Source organism: Cyprinus carpio, chromosome B3, assembly GCF_018340385.1.
Source record: "Cyprinus carpio isolate SPL01 chromosome B3, ASM1834038v1, whole genome shotgun sequence".
Taxonomy (NCBI): domain Eukaryota; kingdom Metazoa; phylum Chordata; class Actinopteri; order Cypriniformes; family Cyprinidae; genus Cyprinus; species Cyprinus carpio.
In genome coordinates this window covers 14199723-14220428 of record NC_056599.1, presented here as the reverse complement: position 1 = coordinate 14220428, position 20706 = coordinate 14199723, and the positions used below count along the sequence as shown (strand labels likewise).

The following is a 20706-nucleotide window of genomic DNA, read 5'->3' as shown; positions in this document are numbered from 1 at the left end:
GTAATAAATAGCCTATATAAACATTAACAAATCATTATTATTGATTATTGTACAGCAGTTATCTGATTGCTAAGCCAATTAAAAGCTAGAAATTAGTGAAAAAAAATAAAGTTGCCTATACACTCAGTCAAAAGTTTTTGAACTGTAAAATTGTTAATGTTTTCTAAACTGTTTTCTATTTGAATATATTTTAAAATTATACTTGCGATTTCAAAGCTGAATTTTTAGCATCATTACTCCAGTCACTGGATCCTTCAGAAATCATGTTGATATTCTGATTTGCTGCTCAAAAAACATTTATTATCATGATGATGTTGAAAACGTCTGAGTAGAATTTTTTCAGGTTTCTTTGATGAATAGAAAGTTCAGAAGAACAGCATTTTTCTGAAATAGAAATATTTTTATTATAAATGTCTTTATCATCACTTTTGATCAATTTAAAGCATCCTTGCTAAATAAAAGTATTAATTTATATAATTTATTTTCTGAAAAATAAAAATTATTCTGACTCTAAGCTTTTGAATGGTATAGTGCAGGGGAGGCGTATTCCGGTCCTGGAGAGCCGCAGCCCTGCAGAGTTCAGCTCCAACCCTAATTAAAACTCATCTGCCTGTAGCTTTCTGGTAACCCTTCAGACCTTGATGAGCTTGTTCAGGTGTGTTTGATTAGGGCTGAAGCAAAACTCTGCAGGGCTGCGGCTCTCCAGGACCGACGTTCACCACCCCTGGTATAGTGTATAATGTTACAAAAGCTTTTTATTTCACATAAATGCTAACATTGGATCCTTCTATTCATCAACGAATCCTGAAAAAAATGTACTCAACTAAATAATAAATTTTAAATAATAATTATAAAAAAGGTTTCTTGAGCAGCAAATCAGCATATTAGAATGATTTCTGAAGAATGTGACACTGAAGACTGAAGAAATGATGCTGAAAATTCAGCTTTGATCACAGAAATAAATTACATTTTAAAATATATTCAAATAGAAAGCAGTTATTTTAAATAGTAAAAATATTTCACAGCATTAGTACTTTTGCTGTACTTTGGATCAAATAAATGCAGGCTTGGTGAGCAGAACAGACTTCTTTATAAAACATTAAAAATCTAACTGTTCAAAAACTGTATATATACAGTATATATAACATTTCTGCCCCCCTCACTTCTGAAATGATGGCTAGGCCCCTGATGTTTAGCTATTGTGGGGTTAAGTACATAATATAGACATCTCACAAACTGAAGTCGTTGTTACGTAAATCATAATTTCTACCTCTAATCAGCACAGGCTCCTTGTGACAGAGACGAATGGAGCTGAAACGAATTCTGCAGCACGATCCCAGAGGAGAGTAAGACTCTGTCATTTTTGTGACTACACATGCCCAACATCCTTTCGTTTATAATGAACGACATGAGTTGGGAGGTTGAATTATGTCTTTGACTGCGTTATCTTGATTTCAAAATCCGGAGTCTGGTCAATGTTTGCATAAGGAAACTTAAATAAAATAGAATTGTAGTGATTAAGAGCTCTTGCTATGCTGTAGCCTATAGCCTAATCCATTTTGAATCAAAGTTTGGATTTGTATACTGCTATAGGACTAGATGGGTCATTCTTCAAGTGGGTTGGAAAATGAGAGGCAGAATTTGTAAAAAAAAAAAAAAAAAAAAAAAAAAATCCCTGTTTGTTTTTTGTTTTTGTTTTTTTCTAATGAAATGTATTGCTGTGCATTTAAAATGAGCTTAAATGCAATATCCACTGAAATAGAAGCTTAAGAATATTTTGATTTTTAAATAATTTCAACTAAACTTCTAGACTAAATGTGAGCATGTATTAATTCATCTCACTCACAGAGAAAAAAAAGGAAAAAAGAAAAAAGACGTGGACCTTCTTCAAGCAGCTACGTTACTGGAAAATACTTGCAGCACCTTATCACTGCTAGATCAGTTCTAGAACATTAAAAGCACCGCACAAAGACTTGCTGCATCCTGGGGCATCAGCTGCCGTTTCACTCAGAAACGCGCACGACCTTTAAAGCGCTTCTTTGATGAAACTAGTGAGGACCAGCGTCTCACAGACCCCGAGAACAGTTTCAAAGTCGGTGTGTTTTACGCTTGTATTGATCCAGCTTAAACAACGTTTCAAAGGTTTGGATACAATAGCGAGACGATTCCGCTTTTTACGTCCACGTGAACTCCTAGCTGATGATCAGTTGCGTGCATTTGCCGAAACATTTGCAATGACCTACAACGATGATATTCCCTCCGAATTTCCATCACAGGTGCTTTCCTTTCGAAGTGCCATGCGGTCAGAAAAAAAAAATGTAACGGGCTCAATTAAACATCTGGCAGAGCCGCTGATTCTGAAGCATATATTCGTCCAAGCGTTGTGGCTACTGCCTTGAAACTTTTTTTAACCATCCCTGTGACAGTGGCAAGTGGCGAGAGGTCTTTTTCTAAACTAAAACTAATAAAACCTGTCTGAGAAGCACAATGAATCAGGGCAGGGTTTCCGAACTTGCGATTCTCAGCATTGAAAACCAGCGTGCAGGTCAGATGGACATATCAGACACTGATACATTTCACTGCTTGTTGTATGTCATATAACTTGTTCGTGACAAATAAAATCTAGAATCTTGAATTGGGAAGGACTTTGAGCAGACAAATGATAGGAGAAAGGGACGTTTTGGACGTTTTTAAAGTGAAATGCGTTATTGCATTCTTTCACTAGAAGCTCTTTATGGCACGGCACTTGTACTCGCAGTTTTGATTATGCAGAGAGGGCCCCGCCTTTCACTCTTGAGGGGGGGCCTGCGCAGTTTGCTCTATGCCACTGGTCGCAGCATGAAGCAAAATGCATATTACGTAATGTTATGGGGCGTTGCTTTCACTTGGTTGCACATACAAAACAGTTTTACAGGTAGACACATCGAAGCAGATTGCCAGAACATGGCAGCAGTGAAAGCATGCAATATCTTGATCACTGGAGCCAACCGGGGCTTGGGCTTAGAAACTGTTAAACAACTCACAGAGGATTCTTGTCCAAAACGTCATATTTTTGCTACCTGCCGTGACCCAGATGGGCCAAGGTCTGAGGTGAGTTGTAAATAACTAACACAAATAGAAACACCAGGAGAAATCCAAATATGCCTTGTTTAATGTATATTATCTTTCTTAGCATTGAGAGAACTGGCAAAAAAGCATCCAAGTGTGATCACTATCATACGTCTTGGTAAATGTGCATGTGTCCTTCTTTGTGCGTTTTAAAATACAACTGGAAACAATGCAGATGTCATTGATTTCTTATTGAGATTCGGTAATATTATTACTGAGACAAGATATTTATTATGGAACTGTAGAACTGCTATTTGTTCTATTACTTCTAGATGCTAATGATCCATGCAGTATCAAAGAGTCTGCAAAGGAAGTGGGGTCTCTACTGGGAAACAATGGTTTGAACCTGCTTGTGAATAATGCTGGCATTGTGGCAAATGGCACCATTCAGACCAGCAGTGCCGAAGACATGAAAAACACCTTCAACACCAACGTGATAGGACCCTTATTAATCATTAAGGTAATGTAGAAAGCATAGTTAATAGTTCTGAAACAACAGTTTGTCTTTAAAAAAAATTAAATGTGTTGGTGCAGTGGCATTATGTCTAAACATCTAGACTGGGCCATTTACTATTGTAAAGAGACTACTAAAATTAGAGCTTTTGAGGAAGAACTAGTCACTGGATATGGCAGATTTTGCAAGCTTCATAGTATTGTACCAAAATAAAAGCTTAAAACAGTTTAACTGGACACTGCTGCACCATTGTTATTTCTCTTTATTGTTTTGTGTATAGGAGTACCTACCATATCTACAAACAGCGGCCAAAGCCAGCGGGACACCAGGCATGTCCTCTAATAAAGCAGCTGTCATCAACATCTCCACTTTGGGGGGATCCATGAGCACAATGCCTTCCTTATATAAACAATTCCCAGTGTTGCCATATTGTGTTAGCAAGGTAGACTAAAGTCCTGCTTTGGCACAAGTTAAACTGGATCTTACTCATTGACCGTGAAGTATTGATGGCATGAGTTGATGTATAACTCAAAGGCTATGTTTACATACCAGGCAGGTTTTAACATGCTGACTGTGTTATCTGCTGAAGAGTTAAAGGCGGATGAGATCCTCTGCATGGCCCTTCACCCAGGATGGGTGAAAACTGAAATGGGTGGAGAAAAAGTGAGTGTAGATTTATTAGTCAATTTTGTTTTATTATTAGCAAAAAAAGGAGGAAACATATCAAAATGAGCATATAAATACAAAATGTTTGAAATCTCTGAAACACTCTGAAACAACAACAGTCCAAAATGTCATGTATGATATACAGTAACCCCAGTTTAAAAAAAAAAGTTGTAACATTTTGTAAATGTAAATAAAAACAGAATGCAATGATTTGCAAATCTCATAAACCCATATTTTACTCACAATAGAACATAGAAACATGTCAAATGTTTCAACTGAGGAAATGTACCATTTTAGGGGAAAAAATAAGGTAATTTTGAATTTGATGGCCGCAACAAATTTCAAAAAGTTGGTGCGGGGGCACCAAAAGACAAAACGAAAAAGAAACGGCTTTAGGAATATTTTGCAGCTAATAAGATTAATTGGCAAGGTCAATAACATGATTGGGCATAAAAAGTGTGTCTTAAGCCCGAGACACTCTGCACGATTTTCAGCTGACCCAGACAAAAGATTGGCATCGTGAAACAATCGTGGCGATTTCTGTGATCGTGGCTCCTAATAGTTGGTCCTATGTCGTACAGTGAGAGAGGTTCAAAGATGGCCGTTGTCACATTCTTGCGACCGAAGATAGTCTACGATAATTTTCTGGCAGTCAGAAATTCAGCATGTTCATCGCAGTTACGACCCACGTTTACTGACCAACCAGTAAAACTGCGACATGAAATCATCGCGACATGGCACTAAAACATAAAACTACTTACCTCAAGCTCTTATTTCTTCCACTTTTGCCGCTCCCACTTTTTTCAGCACACATAAAAACTACAACTGTCAAAATGTGATTCATTATGCTCTTTTTGTTTACCACTAGCGCATACTAATGATGTTTTATTCTTCTTTAGAAACGTGCGTCGAAGCCTACGAATCAATAGGCGTCATCGTCGTACCCAAATTTATTAGATCCATGTCGCACAGTGTGACCAGCGATGATCTTATAGGATTGCTAAAATCGTGCAGTGTGTAGAAGGCTTAAGAGGCAGAATCTCTCAGAATTTAAGACTGGCTGAGGTTCACCAATCTGCAAAAAACTTCATCTACAAATTGTGGAACAATTTCAGAATGATGTTCCTCGATGTAAAATTGTTAAGATTTTGAATATTACATCATTTACAGTACATAATATTATCTAAAGAATCTGGAGAAATCTTTGTAAACAAGGGACAAGGGCAGAAATCAGTATTGGATGCTGTGATTTTCGGGCCCTGAGGTAGCACTGCATTAAAAACAGACATGATTCAGTAATGGGAATCATTGCATGGGCTCAGAAACACCTCCAGAAATCATTATCGTGAACAAAGTTCACAGCTCCATCATGAAAAGAAGCAGTCATATCTGAACATGATCCAGAACCGCCACCATCTTCTCTGGGCTAAAGCACATTTCAAAAGGACTGAGTAAAATATGACCAGTAAGACACAGGACTGTTGAGCAGCTAGAATCGTCAGTCACAAATAGGACAAAGTTCCTCTCCCAAAACTCCAGAAACTGGTCTGCTCAATTCCCAGACGTCTATGGACTGTTGATTAAAGAATGGTTGTAATAAACATGGCCCTGTCCCAACTTTTTTGAGAAGTGTTGAGGTCATCAATTCAAATTAACTTATTTTTTCCTTAAAATTGTAACATTCAAACATGTTGTCTATGTTCTATCACAAATAAAATATGAGCTTATAAGAATTGCAAATCATTGCATTCTATTTTTATTTACATTTTACATAGTGTCCCAACTTTTTTGGAATTGGGGTTGTATGTAGCTATTATCCAGATTAAGATTAATTATTTAGCTATTAGCCTATTCAACAAGGTGTTTTAGTCACATACTCATGCAGTGGTGTTCATTCAGTCTTGCTGATTTTAATGCTTCTGGTGCTTTCGATATCCACTATTTTGAATTCTGTCAATTTATATTTTTATTTTTTTGGAGCAGCTACAACTTTCACTTGTTTTATTGCTTTCATAAGATTTAAAATGTGAGCTGATGCTTTAAAATGCTCCAACCATGTTCAACATTACGTAGTATACTGTAGTGTCACATTGGTAGTGTCAATTGCTGCCTCAGCTATATTGTTTTTATTCTGCATTTTTATGAACTATATGCATGTTTTTATTTTCTCCAGGCACCACTTGAACCAAAAGAAAGTGTGGAGGGGATGCTGCGTGTCATTGGCAGCCTCACTGAGGAGCAGCACGGAGGATTCTTGGACTACACTGGAAAACCAATTCCCTGGTAAACCAGGAAAACAACGTCACTTCTATACGAGAGGTCATGAAAGGGCCAGTCCTGGTCTAATCTGCCCTGTTTATTCTATTAATTATAAAATGGCACAATTAATCATAAGAACTTAACCCCATACAATTATGACATACATATAACAACTTTGTATCAAATGTAATTTTATACAATAAAACAATTAATTAAGGAATAAAGCAGTATGGTCCTATATATGATGCATATACTTTGCCTATCAATTACACACAATTAAAATTATTGATAGGGTGGAAAGGGGGTGGCATGAGTACTCTGAGGGCTGGATCAGGCTGCAGGATTGCTGAATGACTAAAGAAACATTATCAGCATGATGGTGCAAAAATGTACATTTCTTCCCTATAACCACCCACTGCTGCTGAAAAGATTTAATAACAGTAACAGCTTATGATTCACTTTGTGTGTTAGAATGCTCGAACATTGAACTCCCAGATTTTACGAGTAAGTTTTCATTCAGACTTATTACTTTCAAATACTAAGTCATACAAGTGTACAGTATGTGTACGTTATTCTTTTATTACCTCATATAAATATTGATACTGACATTAAATGCCACAGTTTAATGGGTAAATGGATTTATAACAGAGAGAAATTCAACTCACACGAGCGTGCGCTTTTATTTGTGCATGTAACATGGCTTTGTAACTTTGGCTGTTTTTTTACTAACCACCAGATGGCGCTATTTTCGACACTCTCATAGCTTTGAATCTTTTCCTGGAACAATCAGGGGTGAGCCTCAGTGCTTCAAGAGGCTTCATTTGCCCATGCCTAGTATGAGATTAAAAAAGCATATACTGTTTAATTATACTAGCATGTATGTAGAAAGTTATCTGAGTGAGAGAGAAAGACAGAGAACAGCAAAGCAAGAATGTATGCATAGTTCTTGTGAATTGATGGCCTGACATATACATTTGTCTTGCGAATATGCAAGCAATTGCATTTCCTAAGCGGGACCACAAAGTAGTTATCTTATCTTTTAAATATAATTGAAAACATATATATAAAAAATTGCCTATTAAAGAAATAATTAGATCCTAAATGTCTGAGTATTTTCCTGATTTGTTTGCCACTATTCCAACTATTGTATTTTGACAGCATCTTAATTTGAATGAACTGTTATTGTTTATTATAGTTGCAAATCATTAACAAACAGACAGTTATATTAGCTTTTTTAATTTGCTGTCTCTCTGACTATTTGACCATTCATTCATGTGATTTTTCTTTTCCCTTTCATATGTTTCTTGTTTTTCTTTACCTCAGTAACACATACAGTATGACAGTACAATACATGAGTTCAGAATGGGCGTGGTGTTCACTTGGGTTCGTATATAAAGCAGTCTTAAAGAGCAGGTTGGATAAGCCAAGCTGATAAACTTAGAACATGGCAGCAGTGAAAGCATGCAATATATTGATCACCGGAGCCAACCGGGGCTTGGGCTTAGAAACTGTTAAACAACTTTTGAAGGATTCTAGTCAAAAACAGCATATTTTTGCTACCTGCCGTGACCCAGATGGACCGAAGTCTGAGGTGAGTTATAAATAACTAACACAAAAGAAAACACCAGAAGACATCCTAATGTGCCTTGTTTATTTATGCATATTATCTTTCTTAGCTTTGAGAGAACTGGCGAAAAAGCATCCGAATGTGATCACCATCATACGTCTTGGTAAATGTGCATGTGTCCTTCCCGCTGCATTTAACATTTTTACTAAAAGTAGTTTTTGAGAATTTCAAAGTGATTTTTTCAGTGGTTTTTGAATATAATTTTATTGCTTGATACCTTAGCGCTAATATTTGTTCTGTTTGTTTTAGATGCTGATGATCCAGACAGCATCAAAGAATCTGCAAAGAAAGTGGGATCTCTACTGGGAAACAGTGGTTTGAACCTGCTTGTGAATAATGCTGCAAAAATGGGAAGTGGCAACATTCAGACCAGCAGTGTTGAAGACATGAAAAACACATTCAACACCAATGTGATAGGACCCTTATTAATCATTAGGGTAATGTAGAAAGCATTGTTAAAAGCTCTTAAGCAACTGTTTGAAACATGAAATCTTCTGCCTTCTGGCTAAAAATCTATGATGGGGCTTTAACTGTTTTGTGTCAACGGTGCATGAGTTTGTTTGTGAGTTTATTTTGTTTTTCAACTGCTTACATTTTCAAAACTTTGCCTCTTTTTGTTTCCTTTACACACAAATCCAAGAATTGCACACACAAAATGCAAAATGCCTCACATCTCTTGTGAAAGAAATACTGCATTCAAAATATCACAAACACATCTCAAAAGCAAACATTTGCAAACACATTTGCTGTAATATTAATTCCTGTGTGTTACACAGAAAATTGTGTGTTGTCTTTTGCAAAAAATGTTTTATGAAATTGAAACCTGAGTCAAAGCCCGAGAATTAGTGTATGGTTTTGCAGATTTGGTGTGTGGTTCTGGTGTTTGAGTGTCAGGTTCCAGAAACTGTGTGACGAGTAAAGATTTTGTGTGTAAGCAGTTGAAAAAAAAACTGTAAAATGAGTCCTTCTGGGGAAATACTAGTCAGTGGGTGTGGCAGAGTTTGCAAGGTTCGTGGCATTGCACTAAAATGATTGGTAACACTTTAGAATACTGTTCCATCATTAATGAATATCTACAGAGGAATAAATGACTAATGCACTATTAACATTTTAGTAACTACCATTAACTAACAAGAAACTCTGATTAATGAATCAGTAAGTAATAGCACTCAGCTGAAAGTGGTAGTTCACTATTAGCTAAACAGTAACTACTATTTGTTCATATCTCCCGGAAAGCCTCAAAGGTTTACAATGATTTCAGTCATTACTAGAGACTTATCATGATCTTCACTTTAGAACACTGATCCAAATAATATTTCCTTCTTATGGCTTTGGTAAGACTTGAGTCATTACTAGTGGGTTACCTAGTGGGTCACTTTAGAATTAATGATACATTTTGGATTATTCACATTAATTATGAACCTGTATATAGTATTTCTTAGTAGTTCTTGAGGAGATATGAAAAAATAGTAGTTACTGATTAGCTAATAGTGAACCACTTTCAACTGAGTGCTATTACTTACTGATTTGTTAATCAGAGTTTCAGAGTTAGTTATTAGAATGTTAATAGTGCATTAGTCAATTGTTCCTGTGTAGTCATTCATTAATGACATAATAGTATTCTAAAATGCTAAAGTGATTCTAAATTCTAAAGTAAGCTACTGCTTTATTTATCAAAAAGATATAATCCTTTCTCCTTTTTTAACTAGGAGTACTTTCCATATCTACAAGCAGCAGCCAAAGCCAGCGGGACACCAGGCATGTCCTGTAATAAAGCAGCTGTCATCAATATTTCCTCTGTTGGGGGATCCATGACCAGAATGCCTCCCATGTATATCCAATTCCCAGAATTGCCATACTGCATTAGCAAGGTACATCAGAGTCCTGCTTTGGCACTAGTTAAACTGGAGCCCATTCATTGCCTGTGATGTATTGATGCGATGAGCTGATGTATAACACAAACATTACGTTAACCTATCAGGCAGGTTTTAACATGCTGACTGTGTTAGCTGCTGAAGAGTTAAAGGCGGATGAGATCCTCTGCATGGCCCTTCACCCAGGATGGGTGAAAACTGAAATGGGTGGAGAAAAAGTGAGTGTAAAGTCTTTGAATCCATGTTAAGTGTAATGCAGCAGGTGCTTTTGATTTCCACATATTTTCTGTCAAACTATTGTGACTATCCCAGTCAAGATATAAAAACATTTTGTTTTACAAAATAATTTGCATGTAATCGGGAAATAAGTGATTAGTGACAGCACTACCTACTGGCCAAAATGTAATAAAAATGGACAGACTTTATTACAACTTCAGAAAAATTTTACCCAAACTCAAGCTTAAATGTTTCCACTATATACCAGGTCTTCTGAAGATATTTGAAAGCACTGAGGAACAAATTGCACATTACTGCTGGTTGTTAAATTTAAGTTCACAGAAACTCAGATACTCAATATCAATAGGCACGTTTCCATTACAGATTTGCGCAAAACTTTCTATTAGGCATTTCCATTTACCAATGTTATGCGAATTCATTCATGGTATCTTCCTGCCAAAGACTTTGCGATAGGATCCATCTCCCCAAACATAGTACAAGTAATTCGGGAAATTGGATGGATGGATGTTAATGAACTATATGTATGTTTGTATTTTCACTAGGCACCACTTGAATCAAAAGAAAGTGTGGAGGGGATGCTGCGTGTCATTGGCAGCCTCACTGAGAAGCAGCACGGAGGATTCCTGGACTACACTGGAGAAACGATTCCCTGGTAAACCAGAAGAAAAAAATGGTCATGAAAAGGCTGATCCAGGTCCAAACTGACCTATTTATCTTAATAACCATAAAAGGGCACACAAGGATTCATGACAGAAACATGACAATTTTATACCATTTCATACAATAAAACTCTTATCAATTAAATGTGCTGAATTCTGTGGTGGACTATAGTTTGTAGAGTTGTGTAATAGAGCTTTAGTACTGTGTGGAGGTAGTACCTGATTTTGTCCTTGCCACCAACATTTCAAAATTTTATGTATGATGTACAACCCCAATTCCAAAAAAGTTGTGACTTTGTGTAAAGGTAAATAAAATTAAAATGCAATGATTTGTAAATCTAATGAACCCACATATTATTCACAATAGAAAACATATCAAATGTTTACATAAAGGAAATATTACATTTTTAAGGAAAAATAAGGTCATTTTGAATTTGGGTCGGGGCAACAAAATGCTGGAAAAGTAAGTGTTAATAAAAAGATTAATTTAATTTTGATATAAACAATTAGATTAAAAATGACATTCATTAATGGAGATGAGCACTGCGATTGTATAAAGTCATTATGCAGAAGTTAAAGATTATTCATATATTAATAGACATAGGCTATTTGTAGTGAATGCGCTATATTTTGATGACTTTTCCTGTGGCATGCTATGTTTTAATGACAGGGAGGAGTGCTAGGTGCACAATAATTCCTCCTTAAACTAAACTGCAGATCTGACGTTATGAGAAAATACTTTTAGTGAGAAGAAGGAAATTATGAAAAAAAAAAAAAAAGTGACGTGACATTCAGCCAAGTATGGTGACCCATACTCAGAATTCGTGCTCTGCATTTAACCCATCCGAAGTGCACACACACAGAGCAGTGAACACACACACACACTGTGAACACACACCCGGAGCAGTGGGCAGCCATTTTATGCTGCGGCGCCCGGGGAGCAGTTGGGGGTTCGGTGCCTTGCTCAAGGGCACCTAAGTCATAGTATTGAAGGTGGAGAGAGAACTGTACATGCACTCCCCCCACCCACAATTCCTGCCGGCCCGAGACTCGAACTCACAACCCTTCGATTGGGAGTCCGACTCTCTAACCATTAGGCCACGACTTCCCACTTTGATATTATGGGAGACACTGCTGGAGTCGGTGGATGAATGCTCCATCGGCTGGTTTGAATAGGTCCATTGACAATACTGTACAACTACTGCTGCACAGAGATGTTGATGTGTGCAGGCAGACTCCTGTGATAGTCACATATTTAAAGGACAGAATTTAAAGGAAACGGTAAGATTTGCACGTTTCATTTTTTGAAAATGTTGTCAGTGACGCACCGAGTCAGATAACTGCATTTTCTACTGCAAAATATAAGTAGACCAAACTAGCCTAAATAAATACCCTAAAACATATGTGTACATTAGAAGCAAAATGGCATAAATTTGATTTATTTAAAACAATTAATATAGCCTACTATTTGGTGAGTGTTAAAGAACTCTGTGAATCAACTCTTTTCTAAATAAGTTTCTCTGAAAAGTATTTTATACATAATATAAATATTTTTTGATATATTTATTCTAAAATATAACAAGGATACTGGATTATTTTTAGCAAAGTAAATTGTATGGCAGAAATGGCATTTATAGTCTGTATCTCCTAAATGTCTTGTACCTTTAACAGTGTTAAATATGGTGTCACATGGATGGGAATACTGTATGCATGGAAATAATATGCAGATGAGCTTATGCATAGTAAAACTAGGCATTGTATAAACTAGGCACAATCTTTCTCTGACTAAGATTTATAAAAGGATTTTTACGCAGGTTCTGATGAATGATTTTATTAATCTGAAAACTTTTGTGCATACACAGAATCTAGCTTTCATGCATAAGTACACTTTTAGGATGAATTCTACGTAAAGTTTTATAAATGAGGCCCCAGAACTTTCACCAGTTGAAAACATTCGACACATCACGAAATTAAAAAATATTTCAATTTCCAGACATCTGTGGACTGTTCTTAAAAGAAGAGGGGATGTAGTAAACATGGCCTGTCCCAACTTTTTTGAGAAGTGTTGCAGTCAGTACATTTTTTCAGTTTTAACATTTGAAACATGTTTCCTTTGTTGTATTGTCAATAAAATATGGGACTATGAGATTCGCAAATGATTGCATCACAGCGTCCTAACGTTTTTGGAACTGGGGTGGAGGATATTAACAAAACCATGGTAAACAAGAAGAACAATATCACTTCTATACAAGAGGTCATGAAAGTGCCAATCCAGGTCCAAACTGCCCTGTTTAATCTATAAAGCATAAAATGACACACCTAATCATAAGCACTTAAGCCCACACATTTATGACATACACATAACTACTTTTTATCAAATGTAGTTTCATACAGTAGAACAATTAATAAAGCAATAAAGCACTACTGTTCTTTCTGTATTATATATTGCAGATACTTTGCTTATCAAGTTCTGAGATGGTTGAAGAAAATTATTCATCTGGTGGAAAGGGGGTAGCATGAGGACTCTGAGAGGCAATTCAGGCTGCAGGATGATTCTTAAGCCGAATGATGTTTTGTCAGCATGATGGTGCAAAACTGTACTTTTCTCATTTATTACCTCCCACTGCTGAAAAGATTGACTTATGTTTACACTTGAGATGGTTACACAATAGATGAATGAGTTGAAAAACCATATGCTATTTATCATATTAGCATGTATGAATGTTATCTGAGCAACAGAGAAAGACATAGAGAACACCGAAGCAAACATTCATGTATAGTTCTTGTGAATTTGTGGCCTGACATACACTTTTGTGTCTTTTGAATTTGCAAGCAGTTGCATTTCCTCAGAGGGACCACAAAGAAATGATCCTACATTTTAAGTCAAGTCTGCTTTGTTGTCAATTCTTCCACATGTACAATACATACAGAGAATTGAAATTGCATTACTCTCAGAACCTTGGTGCATACAGATAACACTAACAGTAGAACATTAAATACAGATAAAATATAAAGTACAACTATACAATATACAAATAGGTCATGTTAAAACAAAGATAAGTAAAGCAGCACAAGGCACATGGCAGATAGAGTGCAAACCAGTGAAGAAACAAACGGTGCAGATATAATGATTGTAGTGCAAAGAGCTTATTCAGTCTGATTAATGTGACAAAAATCTCAGAGAGCATTTCTTTATTTAAACTGACAGAAGAGTTAGTGGAATGAGGTCAGTTAAATGATGAATGAGGTAGTGAGCATACCAGTGCTGCACAAAGTGTCTGGTGCAGGTCACAGTGTGTTAGTGGAAGCGGGGGGGGGGGGGGGGGTGATGGTGGGCTGAGGTTCAGAGGTCAGTGGTGCCTGGGGCAAAAGAGGGGAGGGGAGGCAAGGGCAGGAGGGAGTTCAGCTCCCTGACAGACTAATGAATGAAGCTGTCCTTCAGTCTGCTGGTCCTGGTCTGGAGACTCTACAGTCTCCTCCCTGATGGCAGCAGACTGAAGAAGCTGTGTGATGGGTGGGTGGGATCAGAATTTGAAATTCTTCAAATTTCCTCTGATTCTCCAAATCAACTCTTACAAGGGACCACAAAGTAATTATCTTGCTTTTTAAAAATAAAAACGTTTATTTAATGCTTTATTAGACGCCGTAAAAAAACAAGTGAAAAGTGCAAAACATTTTAGAGAAAAAAGCTCTTCCTCAGTGCCACAATGATTAGTGCACACATGCAACCATTAAAACGTCAATATTCACCATGGAAATCATAATATGCACGCAAACATAAAAAAAAAATGTAAAAAATTAAAAATAAAATATTTTTTAAACCAATTCCTAATTCATACCAAGACGTTATAAAGATCTCAAAAATCTCAAAAATCCATTCGTATTCTCTTTGTAAATGTCGGCATTCAATGTGAATGTTTTGGCGTTTATGTGTTCAGTGTACAGTATAATTGTAATCAGGCATGGACTCGGAGTGAAAAACGGCCCTGGATTTTCTCCCAAATAGGCCCACCACAACTACAAACAGTCGCTACCATTTCACAATATTACAGCAATCCTGTCACATTTATGGCAATTCAAACATTTCAAAACCTATTGTGACCCCTCTGACAAAAACAATAGAAACCATCATAGAAATTCTACTGATTTCCACTACAAATACCACTACAAACCATCAACTTTTAACCATTAAAACCATTAAATAATGGTATGTTGTAGTGTGTTTTGGCACATATTACATTAGGATTTAGTGGTTTTAACAATAGCAATGATATTGTGGTTAATAAGACGAAATGCATTTGAATTATAATTATAACATGACAATGTGTACAAAACACATTTATCATGTGATAAAGCAGCAGTGATTAACATATCCACGGATTCAGCGGCTATGAGCATCATGCCAGTACTGAAAGAACCATTCCCACTCTTCCCATACAGCATCAGCAAGGTACACAAGAATCTTAAGACTCTGATAGGTGTCAGAAATCCTTATTTGTATGTGGTTTGAAGCTTAGGAAATGTTTCTGTATGAAAAGATCAGTTTAGATCTCAATCTCCCTGAATGGAAAAAATTAAATATTTGAAATTGAATGTCATAAGTGTCCCAATGAGCTGTGTGCAAATTACCTGACTGCTACACACGCAGATGAGACCCTCTGCATTTTCAGGATGGGTGAACGATGAACATGGGGGGAGATGAGGTAAATCTAGATTCAGTAATAAAGGAATCTCTCAGGACAGAGCAGAACATGAGGCCTGACTCACAAAAGCACACTGATGGTCTCGTTTTGATGTTACACTATTTTAAATGCATGTTATTCCTTGTTTGTCCACCAGGCGTCTACTGATGCCGGTGCATTCTTAGACTACACTGGAAAAACAATGCCCTGGTAAACCAAAAAAAAAACAAAAAAAAAAACAATCGAGTTCATCAAAGGGCTGATCCATGTAGCCTATTTTACCATTTTATAAATATACCCATTTTACCTATTATAAATAAAGTGATAAGAACGGTCATTAATGTTTGACATGTTCAACTTCATTCTCTGTGTGTTCAGTACAATAAAACAAACTAAACAAACAATACTGCAATATTGTCATATATCTGAATGCATAAGCTTTTTGTGTGGTATAATTTGACATATATATATATACACATATACATATATATATACATATATAAACATATATACACACATAATATATATATATATATATACAATATATACATATATACATACATATATACATACATTATATATACATATATATATATATATATATATATATATATATACATATATACACATATATACATACATATATATACATACATACATATATTAAAAATGATACATACATACATACATATATATACATACATATATATATATATATATATATATATATATATATATACATATACATATATATATACACATATATACACATATATATATATATATATATACATATATATATATATATAAACGTCTTTAAAGACAATCATGCTTTTTTATTTTAATCAATATCCTTAAATTTGATAAACTATTACATAGATCTACTGTTTACCAAGCTACTACTACAATAGTCAACATTTGAAGCGGATCAAAAAAGTTAATCAAAGTTGTCTGAAGACAAAGAATGCATTTTGGTGAAACTTTGATGAAAGGTTTTGATCCACTTCAAATGTTGACTACTTTATTAAACCTAGAATTGTGAAAAGAGCTATTCTGATTTGACACAACATATCAGTGAGATATATATATATATATATATATATATATATATATATATATATATATATATATATATATATATATATATATATAAAACATCATGCACTAATCAAAGGTCTGGACACACTTGACTGAGCTTCTTGTGAGCTTTTACATCTGTTTATCTAAAGCCTTATGCTTAAATGCCTGAATTTAATTTTGCAGAACTTCTGATTTTAAAAACTATACTTCAACTTTAAGAAATTTTATCCTTGGGTCATTATATTTCTAACACATCACTAATCAACAAATAAGTCTGAAGCAGTGACAAACCCCTTGTGCACAGCTATGGCATATAACACAGCGCTGCCCACATGGCTATTGCTTCTATAACAGTTCTTTTGCCTTTGGGTCGTTTTATTTCTCACAGATTTCTGCTCGTTCTAAATCAAATATAGATAAAGTAGCACAGTAAAGATTACATTTATATGAATGCATAAGTGAGAGCGATTGCGTGTGTGAATTAATTCTACATGGCAGCATCTCTCTAGTAGTAGTGACGCTGTGGAATTTAGTTATTAAGAAATATATGCTTGAACTTTTCAGTTTCTAAGCTATTTTATTGAGAAATCAGAGAACAGTGTTGACAGTATATCTGCGCGCGATCTGCGTGTGATGTATGAGCTACTGTCTGTAGCCTATGTGTGTGCGTTACACTGCAGCAGTGCATTAGATTAGGACAGCGATTAATTTACCTGTACAATAGACTGTTTAGAATGTGCATTCTCCCGTTCAATTTCGAGCATCCAGTAATATAATCACACGTCTTGTGGAGCTTTCAGAGTATACATTTATTTGTCATTTTAACTGTTTGGAAACTGAGCGTCCTGTTGCGCCCTCTAGAGGACCAGCGACTAGTCCACGTCAAGCTTAAAGCTCATGGCAGAGCAGTCGATTAGTCTGTGCAACCCCTACTTCAAAATTTAACAAGTTATGTCTTATGGCTAATAAACTTCCATTGTTTAAAGAGCAATAACTGTTGGTGAGGAATAGGAGACTAGCAGTTATTGGGTGGACAACATGGGCTGAAAACGTGGGGTTACATAGGTAACCTAGTTCTGTGAATATACCACAGTTTTATAGGTAAAATGCAAAATGTTTCAATACAAGCATTTCAATCAAATCAAAACTTTCAATATATATTATTATATTTAAAATATAAACAACACCACATTGCTGATTTAATACTCACCTTTCGTTTTAAACATTTAAAACATATGCCAACATGGTAGCTTCTACCCTCACAGGTGAAGAGGTCCCATTAATCTCACTGAACACTACTTACACAAAGCACACACCAGTGTGTTATTTTCCACCCTCATGGGTAAAGATACTCCTGTCAGCCAGATACAACAAAAGAATGTGAAGCGGAATCTTTTTGTCAAACCACTCTACCAATAGCTAGGAGGCAAAAAAGAGAAATGGCTGGCTACTTCACACCTGTATTACTAGACGCATGGTTAATTTGATATACTGTCTCCAGACGTCTCCAGATGAAATACAACTGCTCAGTCACTAAGAGTGTCCATGCTAATCTTTGCTGCGTATCCCCAGGGAACGGTAAAGAGTTCCTGGGCACTGAAAAAATGCTAGTGAGAGAGCTGAGTCTTTATTGCTGTAGCATTCAAGAGTAAAGGCCTAAACTAGAGAATAATACACCCTTAATTATAAAGGTTCCAAAGGGGGCTTTCGGAGCAATGCCATATAAGAATCCAAAGAGCCATTCAGTGAACAGTTTTTAAAAGAACTTAAAAAAGGTTTTAAGTAAGTAAATAAATAAAATGTTATGTGTTGGACACACTCGTCAGGTTCTTGCAAAGAGACAGATAGGTAGGCTGTGTTGGAGGCCAATGTTACTAGAGCTAAGTAATGGAGAAAGCTGGAAGAAATTATAACAAATGAATATTTACATGCCAGTGTTAAAATGTAAAATTTGTTTAATTTAAATGTAATTCAAGATTGTATTTTTTTCAGTATTAAGTGTTTTAATTTAGTCTATTTTTAAACATCCTGACTTTGGCTTAACTTATAGTATTTTAGGATCGGAACATCTGGTTGTTTGACCAATTAGAGCAGGTGGAAAAGTTTTGGAAAATAAATATAAATAAATATCTTGTTCAAAATCACAGTGGCAACAATGGAGCTACTAATTAGCTCCAGATTTTGCTTTAGGACTGTTGTTTTCTAGACTAGATCTTTAACCCCTACTTTCACTCCTGATAGCATTTATGATTTGGAATAATACAGCTTTTGGAAAGTATCCAAGCAGTTTTATTACTACAAGCAATCAGCATTGATAAGTTTACGCTGAGTCACTTTGAAATGTCATCTTGACTCATTATGGTTACAAACACTAAGAAGACCAGTGCAATATGGGGCGTGGAGTCCACGCAGCTTCCTAAATAAAAAGCCAAATAGTGAGAGGTTGGTTTACAGAACCAAACCGATCATCTTTGAACATGGCGGCGTTTAAGGCATGCAGTGCTCTAGTGACAGGGGCCAACCGAGGCTTGGGTTTAGAAATGGTCAAGCAACTCCTGGAGGCTTGTTGCTCAAACATTTTTGCTGCATGTCGTGACCCAGATGGGCCAAACTCTGAGGTAAGTATTCAGGAACTTTTGAAGACAGCTCAAGAAAACTGTATTTTATCACTCACATTCTCTTTCTGATTTAGGCACTGAGAGAACTTGCCAAAAAGCATCCAGGTGTTATCTACCTTGTGCAGCTTGGTAAATGTGCATTTGTCTTTTGGACTATATTTGACATTGCAATAGACAGTTTTTTGGGGTTTGAAATAACATCATTTTTCCTGCTACTATTAGATGTTGCTGATCCATGCAGTATCAAAGAGTCTGCAAAAAAAGTGGGTTCCCTGCTGGGGAAAATGGTTTGAATCTGCTTGTGAATAATGCTGCTGTGTTGCCACAAAAAACCATGCTGACCACCACTGTTGAGGACATGCAAAACACCTTCAACACCAACGTGATCGGACCTTTATTTGTTATTAGGGTAATGTGGAAACAAGCTGAATCTAAAACGAGGCTTTATTTCTAGCAGTGTCTGAAACTCTTGGTTGTTAATGTCTTTAATCAGGAGTACCTGCCGTATCTGCGTACAGCAGCTAAAGCCAAGCGCAAACCAGGGATGTCATGTGATAAAGCAGCTGTGATCAACATCTCCACAGATGCAGCATCTATGAGCATCATGCCAGTACTGAAAGAACCATTCCCACTTTTCCCATACAGCATCAGCAAGGTATGCAAGAATCCCAAGACTGTTCTGATGGGCTTCAAAAATACTAATTTGTATGTGGTTTGAAACTTCATATATTTGGAGTATGAAGTTTCAGTATGAAGAGACCAGATGGAATTTCAAACAGTTTAATGTGTAATGTCCCTAAACAGAAAAAAAGTATCTTTTTCAAAAAGTAAATGATTTGAAATTGAATGTAATGTCATAACGAGTGTGTTAATGAGCTGTGTGCAAAATCACCTTTATACACTGACTGCTACAGTTCTAACAAAACCCGTTTTACCTGATTTGAAACTTTGTCATGCATCTGTTTTCCTTTCAGGCTGGTCTTAACATGTTGACCATATATACCGCAAGGGACTTGAAGCAGATGAGATCCTCTGCATTTCCATTCACCCAGGATGGGTGAGGACAGACATGGGGGGAGATGAGGTAAATCTAGATTCAGTAATAAAGGAATCTCTCAGGACAGAGCAGAACATGAGGCCTGACTCACAAAAGCACACTGATGGTCTATTTTTTGAAAATGTTACACTATTTTAAATGCATGTTCTTCCCTGTTTGCCCACCAGGCACCTATTGATGCCAGAGAAAGTGTGGAGGGAGTGATACGTGTCATTGGCAGCCTTACTGAGAAGCAGCATGGTGCATTCTTAGACTACACTGGAAAAACAATGCCCTGGTAAACCAGAAAAAAGTTCATTAAAGGGCTGATCCAACTGACCTATTTTACCTATTGTAAATATATAATATGTCATTAATGTTTGACATGTTCAACTTCATTCTATGT

At 36.1% G+C, this 20706-nt stretch overlaps 2 protein-coding genes and 1 pseudogene across 2 annotated transcripts; all 3 read left to right on the top strand.

Moving 5' to 3' along the window:
* Window positions 1-2890: 2890 nt before the first annotated feature.
* On the top strand, window positions 2891-6711 carry LOC109054263 (C-factor-like). Its single transcript, XM_019071555.1, has 6 exons — window positions 2891-3090; window positions 3172-3226; window positions 3381-3568; window positions 3843-4004; window positions 4115-4225; window positions 6402-6711. Exons 1-6 carry the CDS (start codon window positions 2944-2946, stop codon window positions 6513-6515), a joined length of 777 nt encoding a protein of 258 aa, XP_018927100.1. The 5' UTR covers window positions 2891-2943; the 3' UTR covers window positions 6516-6711.
* A 154-nt stretch (window positions 6712-6865) lies between these two features.
* On the top strand, window positions 6866-11029 carry LOC109054265 (C-factor-like). The gene is made up of 5 exons (XM_042719822.1): window positions 6866-8217; window positions 8364-8551; window positions 9824-9985; window positions 10096-10206; window positions 10768-11029. Exons 1-5 carry the CDS (start codon window positions 8127-8129, stop codon window positions 10879-10881), a joined length of 666 nt encoding a protein of 221 aa, XP_042575756.1. The 5' UTR covers window positions 6866-8126; the 3' UTR covers window positions 10882-11029.
* An 8030-nt stretch (window positions 11030-19059) lies between these two features.
* LOC109054267 lies at window positions 19060-20606 on the top strand (annotated as a pseudogene).
* The last annotated feature ends 100 nt before the right edge of the window (window positions 20607-20706 follow it).